The following is an 18,614-nucleotide window of genomic DNA, read 5'->3' on the forward strand; positions in this document are numbered from 1 at the left end:
AAAAGCAGCCATAACAATCGAATTAAAAACCAGCATGCACGCGACGTGACATGTTTGAAAGACTGTGAGAGGCAGCATACTGCGTTAAGGACATAACTGGGCATGAAATGGCCTTAGTGATCTCTCTTCTCTCTGACACGCTCTCTCCCTGTCACTTGTCTTCCCTTCAGCCTTTACATCGTTCCCCTTTCTTGCTATCTCACTCCAGTTTCTGCTTCTTTTTTTTGTGGGGGGGGGGGGGGGTCCCTCACAGTCTGCGTCTCCCTGCTTCCTTTTTCTCCTCTACTCCTCTACATCAACCCCCCCCCCTCTCTCCCTCTCTCAAGGTTCAGCTTTCTGCCCTCTCTCAGCTGCTCTCTCAATCTTTTTAACCGCATCTCTAACTCCTACATATCTCTCTGCCTCAGACCTCAAAGAGGAATCTACCTTTTCACTTACGTTACGACCCACTTCCACTTTCCTGACCCACAGCTTTCTTTTCACCCCTCCCCCCCCCCACCCCACAGCCCCCCTTCCCTTCTGGCTTACCTGGATTAGTAGTGGACTACGTTAACGTATTCTGATCGCCCCTGAACCCCGTCCTGCTTTAGTGTGGGCTACAGTCAGTGATGAGACAAAGGAGCAGATGAATAAAACAGTGGAGCTGATGGCAGTGGTGGCGGCACCCAGGGGACCCGCACTCTGATTTATGATGCCAAGCCAGCGTTCAAAAGCAGCGCTCGGCCTGCTCCCAGCCCACTGCTCACAGTCAGCCAGCTTCAGATCCCGACCACAGACAGAAAGAGATGAGAGAGAACGAGAGAGGGAGAGAGAGAGCGAGAAGGAGGCTGAGAGAGAGAGAGAAAAGACATGAAGAGAGAGGAAAGAGACATTGGGAGCAGGAAATGCCATGTTTTGAAAAGAGGGATGTTTTTCTCCGCCATCCCACGCCACCAAAATAAATAGCGATATATTTTTATGTTCCTATGTATCCCTTTGAGCTGAGCTGCCAAGTGATTTCTAATTAGCCTCACTGAGGGAGGCTGAGGAAAAACAGGGAGGCAATCAATTTGCCTCTTTGGGACAGGTACAGTGATCTATTTAAGAGCTAACCCCGGGGATGCCATTATCACAAAAGGTAGCGAGGTGAATAAAAAAAATGTAATTAATAAATACGCCTGGTATCCACATGTGTGTACGAGTGTGCCCAGAGGTACAAAGTGACCTCACACGAGACGCATACTCAATGGTTAGTGTCTTTACAGCTAGAAGGAGAGAGATCATGGCAGAGTGTTTTTAATCCCCCTGACTTCAATTAACCCGACATGGAGATGCCTGCCACAGTCAACAATTAAAGCCTCCCCAAAAACTCAAAAGCTAACCTCGGAGACCCCACAGGAGGCACACGCTGATGTAATCAGCCCTGTCTGTTCTCTACTTTTGTCCCCTGGCTAAGCACAAGTTGCATGTCATGACTAAGTTACTTTGTCTGTGAGAGGGCTGCATGGCCATTGAAGCGATTGTGTGTGAACGTGTCTCTTGTATGTGCATGCGATTGTGTCTCACGTATGTGCATGCCATCTTGGAAAAGACAAGACTCCTGCTTCTTGATTCATTAAATAGCTCTCAAATTAAATAACAGTCAATGTTTCAAGTCTTAAGGTCATATGTAATCTTTCAGTCTCACGACCTACAGTAGTCTGAGTAGGATTTGAACTGCTGAGTACAGGTGCGCATTAGCTCTGATCCAAGCACAGTCCGAAGTAGACTCGGAAATGTATCGAAAATATATCGAAACAGATATTTAGAACCAATAACAGACTAATAACCGAATAATTTAGAAGCAAGGTTTTTTAATGTATACGTTTTCTTATATATCAACGAATCGACAAGAAAAGATTCCAATAGATTTTTAATAATCAACTAAATCGATTACTCTGATTAACCACTTAACCCTATTATACTTTGTTGTACAATGGTGGTGTATACAAATAGTGAAAATCCTGTATCTCGGCTCCTGCAGTACTTTTTTTTACCATGTATTTGGCCGATTTTTTTTTTCTTCGCGGAAGCACAGTGAAACCCTCTGTGATTAGCAACCATCAGGGGATCAATCATACTGGAAATAAATATGCAGTGACTACTTCAAAAGGTAAGAAAATTGAAAAATCGCTGGCAGTGGGTGCACGCAGCCAGAAATAAGTCTGGAAGTGAAAGAGTTAAGAATGTCACAAAGGGGAGGGGGGGGGAAGAGAGTAGGGAAAAGGAGGGAGAGTGCAATCCACTAAAAACTCAGGCAAGGGAATATTCAGTGGAGGTGTCAAGCGTCATTAATAAATCAGTTTAAGTGAGCAAAAGGAGAAAGGCCAGTGGAGTATGTGGCTGATGCTACGGCCTACCTGCATTTCTCTCCCACGCTAACCATCTCTCCTAGAGCTGCACAATGAATTGAAAGTAATCGAAAAGGGAGGATATAGTTATCATGAAACTTGACGATTAATTCAAACATATTTGATCAGCAGATGCACCTTGCCCTGGTCTCCTCACTATCACACCAGGATCAGTAAGCAGAACATTGTACAATCCAACCATTTCCCATTCTACCAGGCTTACACAAGTACAATGAAGTCACAGAGACCACTGCAAGCTAATTCAAGATGTGACGCAGAGAAACATAACGACCAACAGTGGCATTATCAACTAAAACGTATAATCAACTGTGATTAATAATTGGGAATACAATATTTAGCTAAAATAATCAGGATAATAATTTTTGTCATAAACATGCAGCCCCAATGTCTCACTCTTTTCAACACACTAACAATCTCCACTACTCGGCTTCAGTTGGAAAACATATTTTCCGATGATTAAACGGTTTCCTCATATCACCTGCCACAGACCTGGGTCAGTCCTACAGGCTGAGGGTAGATGAAATTCACACCCAGGTGTTCTTGATTTAGCCTGTCTGATGTGCCAACTGGGGCCAGAGTAATTAGATCAAGCTGAGGTTCAGGCACCTCAAGTGTCTCTAGTCCAGGTGTGCCACCATGAATTAACATTCAGGCCTGCATTGCTTCCCCGATGATTTTAAAGTCAGGTCTAGGACAGAAAAATGCCTCTCATTCAGGGGAGCATATTGCAATTAGCCTATCCATTTCCCTTAGTGTGTGCCACTTAATTACTAGCCGGATGTTACCTTTTCTCCCATCTTTTCTCCCATGTAGAAGTTCTTGTTTCCAAGACCCAGATATACATTTGCTGTCGCAATTGACCCCCCATTCGACTTTTCAAACAAACCCTAGTAGTGCGGTGCAATACTTCAGCTGCAGAAAGCACAGAAAGTATGTCAAAAGTGGGTATGTATGACAACTACATCTGTAACAATAGGGATTTGGCACTGGTCCTTGTTCCACTGGGATTTTGTCCCCACAGAATGGTCTTTCCTATTATGAAGAATGTATAGAAAGAAATGCTAGACATATACACTCAACAGTGATCAGAACACACCGGTCTTCCACATGGTGCCAACTGGTAAATTAGAGAGATAAAAAGAAAAGCTATTTATGTTGGAACGTTCTCGAGGCACTCAAAGGTCAGTGATTAGTTATAGAGTGGTGAGCCAATAAAGCCTGGGGAAAGTTATGACAATATTAGAAGGATTTTTTGAGGCCTCTGTACTTATTGGTTGTACTGTCATTTGAATCCAGACAGAGGCACTTGAGGTCTTATCCACTCAATGAGTAAAAGAGGGGGAAAAAGCTGTACCAGCAAAGTGAAACAGGATAGTGCTCCAATGAACAAAATCAACCTAGTCAGCTAAATCTAAAAAGATCTCAGGCTATCAATTAAATGGTGCTTATGCTCTGGTATGTTGACACGTGTCCAAAATGCACATTTCTTGGCCAGGACGAGCCTATCTGTTAATGGCCCTCGTGTTTATACAACGCCTGCCTGTGAAAAAACACACTTCCAATTACTGGATTAGGACACATCAACCATTTCCTTCTTCAGGCCAATCTCAAGCATGTGCCCAAGGAGCTGGCACTGGGTACCACCTGTGTTGGCCAAAGAGCTGGCTGATTGGCACCGTGTGCCAGTCCACGCCAAAGGCAAGACAACAAGATTAACCCCCCAGTCCGATTTGTATTCTTCATAAGATTTGTTTGTAAACTCACTCCCTCTACGTCGTCCTCAGATGAGCCCGCCATTGGCGTTTCCAGTTTAGCTGGAAACGTAGCTTCGTTCCAAAACGACTTTCTGGTTTTGGAACGGAGCTACCTTTTTGTCAGTGTGGCTAGCTTCCCTCCAGCAGCACAGACATTCCCCTCACCAGGCGACACAGTAATAATTACACCTCAAATATCCTATTTTTCTTGGCATGACATCGCTGCAGTAGGATCATTCCCCTCCCACTCCGCATCCACTGGAGAAAAAAAACTATTTAAAGCACTTTTAGGGCTTAAGTTTCACAAATATGTGTATCTGTGTATATGGCTCAATTAATCTTCCTATAGTTGTTAGAGGACCAAAGAAACTGAGGACAAGGGAGGGAGAACAGAAGGGGAGGGGATTGTGGTATAGAAAGAGAGAGGGATGAGGGAGACTGAAAAAAAGAAAGTTGGATGCAGAGGAGAGATAGGAAAGCTGGAAATATTTCTCTTATACTTGCTGCCAATTTTGTACTATTTCCATGACATGTCCTTTTGAATTTCAATGACAAGGGGTTGACTAAAGCCTGAACATCCTGGTGAGTGGCATTACACAACAGATAACCACAGGAGTGGACAATAACACTGGGCTTTGTAAGCTTTGTAATGTGGAGCTAATCAAAGTGCACATTATGATATTATCAGCTGTTTAACTGGTGATGACTTATGAGGGCTCAGTCTTTCTCTTGCTTTTTAATCCTATGATATAAAATGTGCGGCATCACAATCATATGTTGTGATTAGAGGTACTTTGCATAAGAAACTGCATCACGTTGGTAGTGAACCATCTGTGGCGTTATGGCCGTTTAGAGCAACACTCAAAATATAAGCACATCAAGCGCCCATGGTGTCCTCATATGTCAAAAATATAGAGCAATTACATAAACAATCGAGTCCATAAAACAACTCGACGTGCCTCTTGTCTCTGTGAAATCAAACGGGGTTCCGTGTATTGAAGTGGTTGACAGAATAATAATTTTGGTTATTTTATAAACTATCATCGCGGAACTTGGCTCCGATAGTGGGCAATGAAAAAGTCACACAGGGACATACATCACCGCTTTGCATGGAGGCTGTATACACAAAGTCAAGGTAATGTCATTCGGTACCGGAGATCATTTATATTCAAATGAAAGTTAAGACAGCTTTATTCCGAAATTATTATTCGGCATTATTCATGCATTAGAATGAACATGACTGCAGCTCTCCCGAAAGCATGCCATTTCTGTTTCACCAGCAAACATGATGGTCCTTGGAATTTGCCTCGCCGTATGTGCAAGCCTAGCACAACTATGGGCCAATGGCCATATCTGATCATTTGATGCCCACTTTTGCTGAATAACTCTGTGTGCATGTGATTAAGTTCGGATAATATTGGCTCTTTTTTCCTGGCTATAAATATGCGACAGACTTTAAACACACTTTAAATTAAAATTTTCAAATCTTGAATACAGAGTTGTATATATAAATGCACCATTTCAGTTCAACAGCTATCCAGTTTCTAAAGAAAAACAATCATTTCCGACAACAGATTTTGACGGCCATCAGCTCTTTCCTGCTCCAAACCATCATTATTATATCAGTCTTTAAAATCCACCATTGGTCGATCTCTACTGTATTTTTACCAATATACAGGGACTAGAACTAGCCATCCCTAACTAGCCCTGTATGTGTATCAGTCCCCAATTATCCCTGACATCAGGACAGATGGAGGGCAATAGCAGACGTAATTAACATGCCACTCACACGCGTCTAGCGTCAAATGAGCCCCAGAGAATAGAGGCCCGCATGCCTATACATTGTTCTAATCTCTGTATATTTTTGCTAAATATACAAGGACAAAGTTTGCAAGGATAGGGAGGGGGGATTGGGGTTCAGCCAAGGTTGTTTGTCAAGGGCTGCTTCTGCTGCTCTCTCTCCATCTTTCTCTCCCTCTAGTTGGACAGCTATTGCAATTGCAATGGCCTCCTGTTCGGCAATGATAGCTCCACACTGGCACCTGTTGATGGAAAAGCAGCATAGCACACACACACACTCACAGGGGGAATCTCAAACCTATCCAAATCTCACCTGTCCCAAGATGGACCGGAGGAGTAATTCTGAGAAGTAGGGCCACGGGGTGGCAACAAGTCAAAGTGTGACATTTCAGATACACACAGGCAGACCTACACAAGGCTTGTGCACATCGACAGACACAGATAAACACACAACAGTAAGATGCGTACACACACATCACCAAACATATACTCACATACACAGGCACGCATGCAGTCTCACACCCACTCAAACATAATAATCATATACACAGGCATGCATGCGGTCTCTCACACACATACACACAGCTCCAGCTTGAATGCCGCACAGTTTCAGGCCAGGGAGGACTTATTGGTCACGCAGGGAGGACTTATTGGTCATGCAGTCGCTACGTGCCGATCCGCGGGGTCCTTCTCCCAGGAGCCAATCTGAAGCCTCATCTCATTCATCTCACAGTTCGCCTCTGGAACTTTTGAGGAATATCAATCTGCAGATTATGCAGAGGCAGTGCAGTGCTGTCGCTGAATACACACTCTCATTGCCAATGAGTGGTTGGAGCAAGGCCCTATGTGAACTGCAGCCTGCAGTATCTGTGACAGTAGGCTAAAACCCACAGGATTTTTTTAAACATCCGAACTCTTCCTGAGCTTCACTTGAAACGCTGCAGTTCGCTGTGCAGTGTCAGTGTACACACTTTCAACGACCCATGCACAACAGTACGGTAATTGCTAGAGGATTTTTAAGAGAGGACAAACTAGTCTAATTGGTTTGCCGTTTGTGGGGGCACTGGGCAGTATGAAAGCCCTGCATAACAAATATCCAACAAGTGTACAGGTGCAAAGAATCCCTTTTTATAGATGCTATATTAATTTATTTAGGCCATATAAACTGTGCCTCTCTTCAAGTGATAATCTTTGCCAGAGCAATCACCAGAATATGTACCTTGTGAGTACAATAACATGCAAGACAGAACATTCTGTACCTGACTGAGCTCAGTTCATTCTGATGAATCATCATCAATTCCATTTCCACCATTTTATATCTGATTTTAAATTAATTTCGACAAACCAACCATGCACACGCACCAGGAGCACCACCAGAATTTTTTCCTTCACATTCTACAACACAGGTTGCCGTAAGTTAGTCCCATCTAGATAGATGGCTTTGACAGCTAGATATTGCCTTTCATCACAGCTGGATCCAAGGCCAAGAAGAGAATTTTTCCATTACACACCTACAGGGTTTCCGAGGGGTAAGGAAAGGGGCTTCATGGGGGAGCCCTTATTAACTTAAAGGGAGTGACAGATGGCAAGACAAATCAAACGCAACAAGAGTCACCTACACATAGGTGTGAGCGAGCGACAGAGCGCACACACGCATTTCCCAACAGTAATGACCTTTAGCCACCTTTGAAGCCTGCGCATCGTGCACATTTTCAGACAGTTGCTTGTTAGCAGTGGTGGTCTGCTGGTAGAAGCTGTCCTCCCCTTTGCTCAAATCCTTCGGTCTATCTCGCTAGAGGATTTGTCATTTGTCTGAGCACTAACAAGGTGCAGTAAAATAATATAGTGAAAGTGAGGTCAGGGAAGCAACTCACAGGTGGAGATGCACAAATTCATGTGTGTGTGTGTGTGTGTGTGTGTGTGTGTGTGTGTGTACACACACACACACCTACCGCCCACGCATACTAGAGCAATTTGACCAATCCTCAACCTCAGCGCTGACGGTGTAGGTAATGTGGTACCTAGTACCTAGTTAGCAGTTAAGTTGCACTTGTCCTCTGTAAATGCAGGGGACATCAGAACCACACACACACACACACAGCTATACTTCGGAGAACAGTTATTATTCTTTACACTGAATATATGGCCATGGAATAACAAGCTAAAGCCCTGACCTTAACCTACTTCGAGGTCTATTATGCAGTGGGAAATATACTGTAGTTGTCTGTAATTACACTACACCTGTCGTGTACCTCACAGGTAAGGTTACACACCCGGATTAAAGATTTAAATTATCTCAAAACTGGTCTCACTCTTAACACATTGACCGCCAGAGGTTAATCTCATAATGTACTCACCAGTGCCAACGTTTTATTGTTGTTTTTTGTTTTTTTCACGTCGCCATAGACGTCGTTAAAATCCTTAAGATTGATCTGTGCACTGTTTGTAAACATCGCGGACATCTCCCTGTGTCTACCAGTCCAAACCACGTGTCAAACGGGGCATCCATTGTTGAGTTAGAACGGTTTATGTTAAACAGTGATCAGCGAGGAGAAAAACTACAATCGAAGAAAATGGCGTTTCAGTGTTTACTTTAGAATGGGAGCCGGCGTGATCGTCAAAACCGGATCCCAAATAATTCTGTTTCCGGTGGTGTTACAATGAAATGTGCCGTACCGGAAAATTGAAAAAAAAAAAAAAATTCGAAAAAAAGGAAAAAGCACCACAGCCCGTAGGCTACGGGATCGGCGCTTAAGCGTTGGATTTAACGGCCCGTAGAACTACGGGCCCGGCGGTCAATGTGTTAACATTGTTTGTCCTTTACGTCCTTCAACAGCTGCATATTATGCAGACACATGCATGTTGATAGTGAGTGTATTGGTTTACCACTGGAACTACACATGCAAAGAGCCCCTCCACAATTATGTGGCAGTTCTTCGTGATTATTGCAGCACATTTATTTTCCTCTATCTTTCTATAAAATGCAACAAAATACGTTTTTGTGGTATTTTGCTGACAATGTGATTAAGCAGTAAATTCATTGTTTGGTTAGTTATTGCATTAGTCTTAAGCTTAAAGGGGAAATCCACCCATTTTCAATATTTAACTATGTCATTAATATAGCATAAAGGAGTTGTGTGGAAATAAGAAAAAATTAAAAAAAAAAATTAACATTGCAAAAAAATTTAACATTGCAAAAAAATTAACATTGCAAATTACACCATGATGAGTCATCACAGTGTAATTTGCAATGTTAATTTTTTTGCAATGTTAAATTTTTTTGCAATGTTAATTTTTTTTTTAATTTTTTCTTATTTCCACACAACTCCTTTATGCTATATTAATGACATAGTTAAATATTGAAAATGGGTGGATTTCCCCTTTAAGTGATATCCTAAAATTTGGTAAAATACTGGTTGATTGAGAAAATAGTTAATACTTAGCTAATGCTGCTGATGACATTTGTCAAAAACAACGACTATGGATTATTCAAGCATCTTATTAAAATATTTTATTTACAATATACAGAAACATTGCAGGGATTGGAGATAATGCATATATTGCAGAGACTGGTTAAGAATAAGATGGCGGATACAAGCGGCCAAAATGAGTTTTCTCAGACGGGTGGCCGGCCTCTCCCTTAGAGATAGGGTGAGAAGTTCAGCCATCCGTGTGAGACTGACTAGAACCGCTGCTCCTTCACTTGGAAAGGAGCCAGCTTAGGTGGGCATCCATTGGTGTCCCTTAGTCTCATCCCTTATGTGGGGCATTTAATATTATTAACCCAGTAAGACCTGAGGCCGATTCTACAAATGCCTTCTAAATCAGTAGTGCTCCCACTTTAAAGATTTTTTCAAAAAAAGGTAAAAAAATATCAGATGTACAAGCTCGCAGCGTGGCATGAAGTGACGCGCTGCGAGCTTGTATATCTGCTATTTTTGAACAGCCAACGCAAAAATCTAAAATGACACAGATGCTTTCCCGGTTTTAATGGGTTAATACAATCATTTAGTTCCCTTAATAGTTTTTAAGGTGTTGTCACTGACACTGTACATTAGCACATACATGAAATTTGTCATATGAATTTACCCATCCTAATTATTAGGAGCAGTGGGTGCTAAAATCTATTAGTGTAGCTTTGCCCCACCCCGTTTCCTCATTGGACAGTTAAAGGCAATTCATCAACTTATTTGACAAAAAACACTAGAGATTGACCAAAGGGTAAGCGGACCCGCTAATTGGGCTTTTAGACTTGTTCAAGGAGAAAAATGTACTCGAGGCGAGCACACATTATAGCTGAGTTAGCCACTTGAACCCCAGCATCCCTATTCTGAGGGGAACATTCACCCAAAATAGAGATTTGGTTAGATGGAAAAAAGCGGTCCAAGTGCAGTTGTAACTCAAGTCAGTTTCACTAAGTCTTTTTTATGTCAAAGACCCCCAAAATGATATGTATTTGGCCACGGACCCCCATCTCAAAATATTTTGTTCCAGGGACCCCCAGAAGCAAAGATTTGAGTTATAAATGTTCGCTTTAAATATATATATATATATTCAAAGATTTGCAAACATTTTAAAACATTTTCAAAAATAGCCAAAGTATAAAAGGTTAAAGTGGTTAAAATTATTGTGAAGCTATATTAACACATTTTGCTGGGTGGACTAGAGGGTTTTAAGTGGTTAAGGCTACCTTCATCGAAGTCTGCATCGTCCTCCGTGTGCTGAGGGAAAGGGAAACAGTTGGTGATCTCCAGGCGGTCCTCCACCACCAGCCCCAGCAGGACACCCTGGACCACCTCGCTGCCCTGGCCCTCCTCCTGGTAGTGTTTGATGATCTTCAGCACCACCTGGGGAAACAGACAGCATCATGGCAAACTGTTCCATTGTTTTAACACAAAAGAATATGTGCAGTCTTCAGCAATCTTTAAACTCATTCATCCATATCCTGTGCCCACCTGATCCAATTTAGGGTCATGGACCTGTAATCTTCAAACGATTACCGGTATTTCATTTTCTGCCTCGGGTTTATGTTAATTTTATTTCTCTCTTAATGCTAGAGTTCCCGTAATTGATTACCACAAAACGTTGGCAGCAGAGTAGAACCATTCAACCCTCTCTGGTCACCAATCTGTAATTTGCTAAATCTTTTCACAGCATGTCTGAAACTCAACTGTGTATGAATAGGCTACAGGCTTTGCAGCATGGCGTCCAGTTAAGAAGATGAACTCAGAAAGTGTGTGCCTCGATAAGACACAAAGCAACATTTAAGAACAGTGTGAAACACAAATACACACAGCGGGAGCTTCCTAGACCACCAATCACAGCAGTTAAGTCAAACAGACTCCTCAGTGAGGCCTTAATGAGGTGAATCCAGATGTCTGCTCTCACACGCCATATCTCAGGGTTTCAAACAGACACAATAGTCAAGATCTTTTGTGCTGTTGTTGAGATTGCAATGCCCGGTGTAAATTGACCTGTAGAACGAGCCACCACATGATGGAAGAGCTAGTTTAGGTACTAATGCTGCATCACTGACACCACAGACAGCTTGGCTCGGCCTATCACAAATAAAACACACAGATATACTTAGTGACAAAAACACATGTCTGACCAGCACGCTGTGGATAAAATAGGTAAGCCATGCAGGGAAGAAAAAAGCCAAGCATCCGAAAGAACAAGAATAGGAATGGAGCTGAAAGCGGAGTGTGGAGGGAGAGCGCATAAATCAACCTGATAAGAGTGTGGGCAGGTCACAGCCACAGGCATTAATAATAACACACAGGTACACACACACATATATATACGCACAAATGCGCACACGCACGCGCTGATGGCACCAGGGTGGCACTCCTGGAGCCATGCACAACAACAAAACACCCATCATCTCCGTAGCCCTGCATGCACGCGTGCGTGCATGATGCCTCTGTTCATCAACATAAGCTGTGCGCGCACACACACACACACACACACACACACACACACACACACACACACACAGCTGTCCAGGGAGTAGATGATTTATTTCAATAGAGTGCTGGCCCTGTCATGCAACAAGTAAAGCTAGGGGGAGAGAGAGAGATGGTATGGGAAGAACTGTGGGGCAAAACAAATCTCATTCCCTGCCTGCTTCACCTCCTCTGACTCGGAGCGGTGGAGGTCTGAATGACGGGTCAGTGGGAAGGATGGATGGAGCACGGAGGAGAAAGGGGAAAAAAAGAGATGCAAGAGTGCATTCCAATTGGACGGAGAGTCTTGTGTTAATGGCAGAATGTAGGAATGAGTAAAAAATGTAAATGGACGAGAGGGAGAGAGGACAGTGAGAGCCAGAAATGTAATGTCGAGAAGGACAGAATGGAAAGGACGAGTGACAGAGAAAGGGGACATAAAATGGTGCAAGACAGTGGGACGGTCGAGAAGGATGGCAAGGTGAGCGAGCCAGAGATGGATAGATGTGCTCAGACACGGAGGGAAGGGGGAGGGCCGGGATGAAAGTCATCAGGATCAGCGGTGTGCCGGGCACTTTTCAAAGCCCTCGCGCCTCGGCTGCCTTCACTGCCAGCAAATGGCTTTTCCATTCTCCCTCCATCAGCGAGGTCAGATAGCTAGGGTACACAATGCTCTTAGCAATCTAGATCCTGGCAATCTGTTCATCTTGCACTTAAATACTGATGGTCTGTATGAGACCAAGACGAAAGATGGCTAAATGGGGGGGAAAAGAAAAAGGAAACTGACTGCTGGAAGGTCACACAAACAGGTGAAATAAATATAGGGCTCTGCTTATGGCTGCTGGTCTTTGAAACCTCCTTTTGTGGAGGATAGTTGGAGGAGCAAATGAAAATACGCGGAGAGGTTTCAGTGGATTTGTTGGGCTTGATGTCCTATGCCGAGTAAATACCATCAGGAATTGGAAGCAAAGCCCCTGTGAGAGCCACGGGTTTGTACATCCAGGCATGCATGCATGCACACACGCACGCACACACACACGCGCACACACACACACACACACTTTCTCTACACATTTTCACACACACCCCGTTATTGATCTTGCTCAACAGCAGGCAGCTAGCCTAGAGAGCTCACCTCATGTGGAGAACCCTGAGATTGATATGTGGACAGCAAATTGTAAATCAACGGGCTTAAAATTGAATTGCGCAAAATCAATTGCAGCACCAAATCCCCCACTGGCTGCATTTAATTCTAATCATAAATCTTCTCGCCCACAAGGGGGCTTGTATGCCCACCCCAACAGGGCGGCAAGGGCACAAGTTATGAGAAAGTACAGCAAGACCGGCGACGATGCCATAATGAGTTTTCTTTTACACCGTCAAAGTGTAGACAAAAATCTATACTCCATGTTGGCAGTAATCTACTCCACTGAGAAAGACATTGTAGTGGGACGACTCCTTTCCTGGAGTAAATCCATGAGGATCGGCGCAAGGAAAGGATTGAAGGGACAGGAAGAAGGGACAAACAGATAAAACTAGCTAGAGTGTTCACTTTATCTGCAGGCACAGTAAACCTTGCTAGGTTGCATTCCTGCCTCATATGCAGATGTCAAAGAGGTGGCAACCTGCCTCATTTTTGGTTAGGTAGGGGAGGGGGTGTTGAAAGACAGAGGAGAGGAGAGTAGGCGACAACTCTGTGGGGACTAGAGCACCTGCTAGGATGGGTTATGTCCCTGTGGAAAGTGACAGTGGACTGGAAAGAGAATAACACAACTAAAGAATAACAACTAAAATAAACATTGAAATCAACGTAAGCCTCTGAATATAACATCACAACCTCACCACGTGTTCCCCTGAGTTTACAATCTTAAGCCCAAAATACAATTTTTTAATTCATTTATTTTAAATTAGGCTATTTTTATACTAAATAAAGCTGAAATACAAAAGAAATAGAGACCGGAAAGGGAGTGGACACTGACAGTGGGGGGGGGGGGGGGGGGGCGATGGTCCCCGCCGCCCAGGTATTGTTCCATTTATGTGGCTGACGCACTAACCGGTCAGCTACCGGTGCGCCACAAATGTGGAATTATTATTTTGTGGCCTTCTTTTGCATTTCAGTCCAGAATTACTTCTGTCAGGTTGGATTCTGGAGCACTATCTGAATTATTCCCCTGTAGTGTGAAAGATGCTGCATTTAACCTGCATTCATTTTAATGGACAGGGCACCACATAGAAAGGTATTAACCCTCCATTACTGAAACATGGAAAGTAAGACAAAGCGGGAACCACTCCCTGAGTCTTTACCTTAAAATAAAGTTAGTGAAATGAAAATGATGTTTTTTTCCCATACTATTAGCACATGTGGATGAGTGCCAGTTATGTGTATGACTTGGCTTCAGTGTGGATTACAAATGCCTAATTTCTATCCCTTTAGGCAGTTGAGTAACCTTCAGTGAGTGCTGCATGCCCCACCGCTGTGCAGCACCCATGACCCATCGTAGCGACCCTGACTCAGGAGCACAGCGGTGGTGGCAAGATGTTTGCTGGCAAACCTCCAGCCACATCTCAAACAGCTGTCATGACGCAACACAACAGCAACTACTGCGCTCCAGTGCATACATATTACATACCTGGATAAGAAACTTGTACTTTGTAGATTAAAATCCAAAACAAGGACAGGCACAAGAAATTGGGTCTTTTAAATGTGCATAATTTAAATTGTTATTAAAATGTTGTTTGATAAGGTTGAGAAAATGAATAAAATATCTTGTGAATATAATAAACATTCAGGTAAAATATTTAAACTAGAGATTAGGAGCTGAGGCTCTGTAGACCAGCCTTAATGAGCAAGATAAAAGGAAGGCAGCAGCTCAGGGCAAGGTCCTGCTACTGTGTTGGAACACACTGGGCTGCTAATCAGCTGCTGTGTGTCTGTGGTGTTTGGAATGAGGGATTGTCACAATCTGACAGTGACGCAGGTTTGCCCTCTGTTGGTCATGCATAGGTTCTACAACTGAAAATATGACTATTGTGCCAGTCAGGGCTGGAATTTCATGTTTTAGGGACAAGACCACTTGGCCTTTGGTGTAGTCCATTTTTGAGGGTACAAAGGCTAAATGACAGGACAGCTGTATAGCTTTTTATTTCAGAATCTCAACAAGACACTGGTGTTAAAAAAAACATTAAGAGGAAAGAAGCCAACTGTGAAATCAGCTTGCACACTGGGGCAGTGCGGACGGGGCATCGGACAGGGTAGATAATGTTTTGAAGGGCATAAGGCTGAGGGTCAACGGTGACCACGGCCTGCATGGCCCCCATGAAACTCCTGCGCTGGTGCCAGTGTAGCATTCGGTTTGGATCTGTACTACAAGTAATTGAATACAGTTCATTGGTAAAACAGGAGTGCATGTTGTTGCACGTGACGAGATCACACGCTACAAATTGAAATTATAATGCTGCCGAGATGAAGCCCTCCACGAAATTGCATTGAGTGTTTTATGGCTGCATTATATATGCAATAATATCCAGCTGTATTATTATGATCACTAGAAAACCAATCTGACACACTTTGATGTCGGGATGACAGGGAGGGAGAGAAAGACAGCAGCTCGCAGGAGCAGAAAGAGCCTCGTGCTGGTTATGGAGCAGGAGAGAGGAGCTAAGCTGGAAGCCAGGAGGAGGAGATGGGCAGTGATTTGGCCACCACTGCCTGCCGACCCACCATCGGGAGGGTGTTGCGGTTCACCCGATTATCGATGGATACCGCCTGACGACACCAGTTCCTTATGGCCAAGGCTACATTCACCAAAAGTGAATGAAGGTGAAGCATCTTTAGATGTGTAATCTTTATAAAGGCTATTATTATTAATTTAATTCAAATAAAATAAAAATTCACATTCATCTTGACTGAGGGGTGGGACAGTCCCATGGCGCCAGGACCTGTCACATCTGTACTGGCATAAAATGCGATTGTCAGCCCCACAGATATAAAGTCAAGGTATTTGCATTTTGCAATGCCTAGTTTACTTTGGCACACCCTTTCTAAATCTAAGAAATTATCAATTGCCATCATAAAATAAATATACAGTAGTATAGAGTACAGAATATCACAACAGCTTGAACTTTATAGGACGGCGCTTTTTGGGGATAAAACGATTTTTTTTTGTTACAGCTCTATATCCTAATACCAGCTCAGCGGCCTTGAGCTGAGGTTAGAGAGTGTCCACCCTGAGATTGGACACACATTAAGGGTTCAATTCCCGGCCGAGTCAAACAATAGACTATAAAAATGAGGACCCAATGCCTCCCTTCTTGACACTCAGCATCAAGGTTTAGATTGGGGGTAGTCCCTGGGACATAAATCCAGACACAGGAGATGGGCTCCTGACCTATGGGCCACATGGCTTTACTTAATTTATATTCTGATAGTCAGTGTTTGTTCAGTAACTGGGGTCACCTTGTATCTCCATCTCTTTAGAACAGAAAATTCATTTTCAGGTGCATCTCCAATTTCATCCATTCAGATCATGAGAGATTCCATTTATCAGCTTCAATTTAACAGTGTTCAAATTCCAATTTTGTCAGCTATTTCATCACTTCCATCTAATCCTGTATTAGTTATCTCTCCTGATTAGATGAAATTGGTATTCCCACCTGAAATATATTTTCTGATTACTTAAATTGGAGAGACGGGGAGATCCATGTTAATGAACAAACACTCTCTATATCAAATGATTACCAACTGATAATTTTACACAAAATATCAGTTGTGTCCCCACATTTTCAATGTTAAAGTATGAGAACCCAACCTAAATTATCCACCGTTCTGTGAGCAAAGACCTCTTGGTCAAAACACTGGACTATGTACACAATGTTGGCTTTAACAACATTGTGTAATAAGAATAAGAAAATAAGAGCAAGTCTACCTGGATGGACACAGTATGATTCACTACAGGCATGAATTAAACCCGGCCATCATGAGACTCAAAGGAGAAATAGTACAGGATGTTAAGCATGAAACGTGTGACAAACTCCTGAAATTAAACTACTAGATATCATCTAATGATAACAAAGCAGGTAATTCCAATAAGGTGTCACTTAACCAATTAAGCCCTATACAAAAAAATAACAATAGCCTAACCAATCTATAATCTCACAACATGCTGTGAGCTTGAGAATGTCCTTTTTTTTTTTACCTGACTGGCTACCTGAGTCCAAGTGCCTAACGTATGCATCAGTGGTTCTCTAAACTCAAAGTGTACAACAACTGGAACCAAATGGACCCTTAGAGGTCAATTTCAGGTACAGACCTGTTAATGTACCTTTAAAAGGACCCCCCCTTTACTTTACTTAAATGTTTTTAAGTAAAATAAAGTATACATGATTAGATGATTAGAACATGCTTAAACATTCGACAGTTAAGGTCTAATATTTCTACAATCGCAACAGATTTCTACAAAACCTGTATATCCAGTCATTTTGGGGCATAAACAAGAAGTTGAAGGATAAAATTAAGTACAATTTTGAGGTATTTTTTACTTTACTGGAGTATTTTCAATACTTTTACTTCTACTCCACTACATCTCAGAGGCAAATATTGTACTTTTACTGCACTGTAATTATATGAAAACACTATATAGTACATACATTTATGCCATTTGAAAATAACCAATCTACAAGCTCACAATGGCATTGTGAGCTTGTAGATCGGCTATTTTCAGAAGATTTTTGTACATTTGAAAACTTGTGAAATGGGACAATCTGCATAATGAGTACTTTCTACTTTTGGTACTTTAAGTACATTTTGATACCAATACTTCTGCAATTTTACTTTTTCCACCACTGCTCGGTAACATTAACAGCTGTAAGTCAATCATTCCTAGCCTAAGGCTATTAGATAGTTATTATTATGAAAGTAACAATATGTCAGTGAGTATGACCGTCATCTTACAAATACTTTTTAAATAGATGATGGTGAAACAAAGAATAAAGACAGTATGGTCTAGGCTAATGGTTCTCAAAGTGGGGTCCCCATCAAAATTTGTAAATATAGCGTCACAATCATTTTAACCACTTTAACCATATTTTATCCTTTGGCGATTCAAAATTAGCAGATCTACAAGCTCTGAGCTTGTAGATCTGAGAGAGCTCATTTTGAAAAATCCCTGGCACAAAACATTTTCGGATGGGGGGGTCCTGGGCCAAATACATATAATCTTGGGGGTCCTTGGCACAAAATGTTTCTGAACCACTGCTCTACTGGAAACACTGAAAACTGGGTCCTCGTTGTTTCGTGTCCGCCGCCATGATGGATGATGCTACCATTAGCATCCTAGCCTCTGTCTCCCTCATCTCTGTTAATACTATTAATAGTGATAAATGTCACACTAACCAGTCCTTCAATTTGGATCTGCTTGACCGGAGAGTCCAGGGTTCCCCCAGCAGAGACCCCAGGGCTCGGGGTTGATCCTGATGTAGACTCTTTTCTGGTCGCCATTCTGTTGTTCTAGATGATGCCACACACGAGAAGAGAAGAGGGAAGAAAGACTGGGACGGACGTTTCCGGCGAATACAGCTTCCGCTTCCTTTCTGCTCCGTGTGGGAACGTGAGCCACGAACTACTAGTAGTTCCATCCCCAGTAGGACGGAACAAGTGATTCGTTTTTATTGCAGTTCTAAAATAATTACATTAACCATTTAAACCCCATATGGGTAACCGGAGTCCC

The 18,614-nt window shown here is 42.7% G+C and overlaps 2 protein-coding genes across 2 annotated transcripts in view; both read right to left on the reverse strand.

Moving 5' to 3' along the window:
- The window catches only part of LOC308084073 (eukaryotic translation initiation factor 3 subunit H), a 54,503-nt gene extending 36,074 nt beyond the window's left edge, over positions 1–18,429 (reverse strand). Inside the window, exons 1-2 of the mRNA XM_080426548.1 lie at positions 18,281–18,429; positions 10,635–10,791 (exon numbers count right to left, since the gene is read on the reverse strand). Coding sequence (XP_080282674.1) covers positions 10,635–10,791; positions 18,281–18,385 — 262 coding nt within the window. The 5' untranslated portion in view covers positions 18,386–18,429. The remainder of the gene's footprint in view (positions 1–10,634; positions 10,792–18,280) is intronic.
- LOC308084403 (exostosin-1a) overlaps positions 1–18,614 on the reverse strand; it is a 173,252-nt gene that overhangs the window by 71,718 nt on the left and 82,920 nt on the right. The gene's annotated exons all lie outside the window — the stretch shown is intronic.

This window comes from Gymnoscopelus braueri (genome assembly GCF_963280865.1).
Source record: "Gymnoscopelus braueri genome assembly, chromosome: 4".
In the NCBI taxonomy this organism is placed as follows: domain Eukaryota; kingdom Metazoa; phylum Chordata; class Actinopteri; order Myctophiformes; family Myctophidae; genus Gymnoscopelus; species Gymnoscopelus braueri.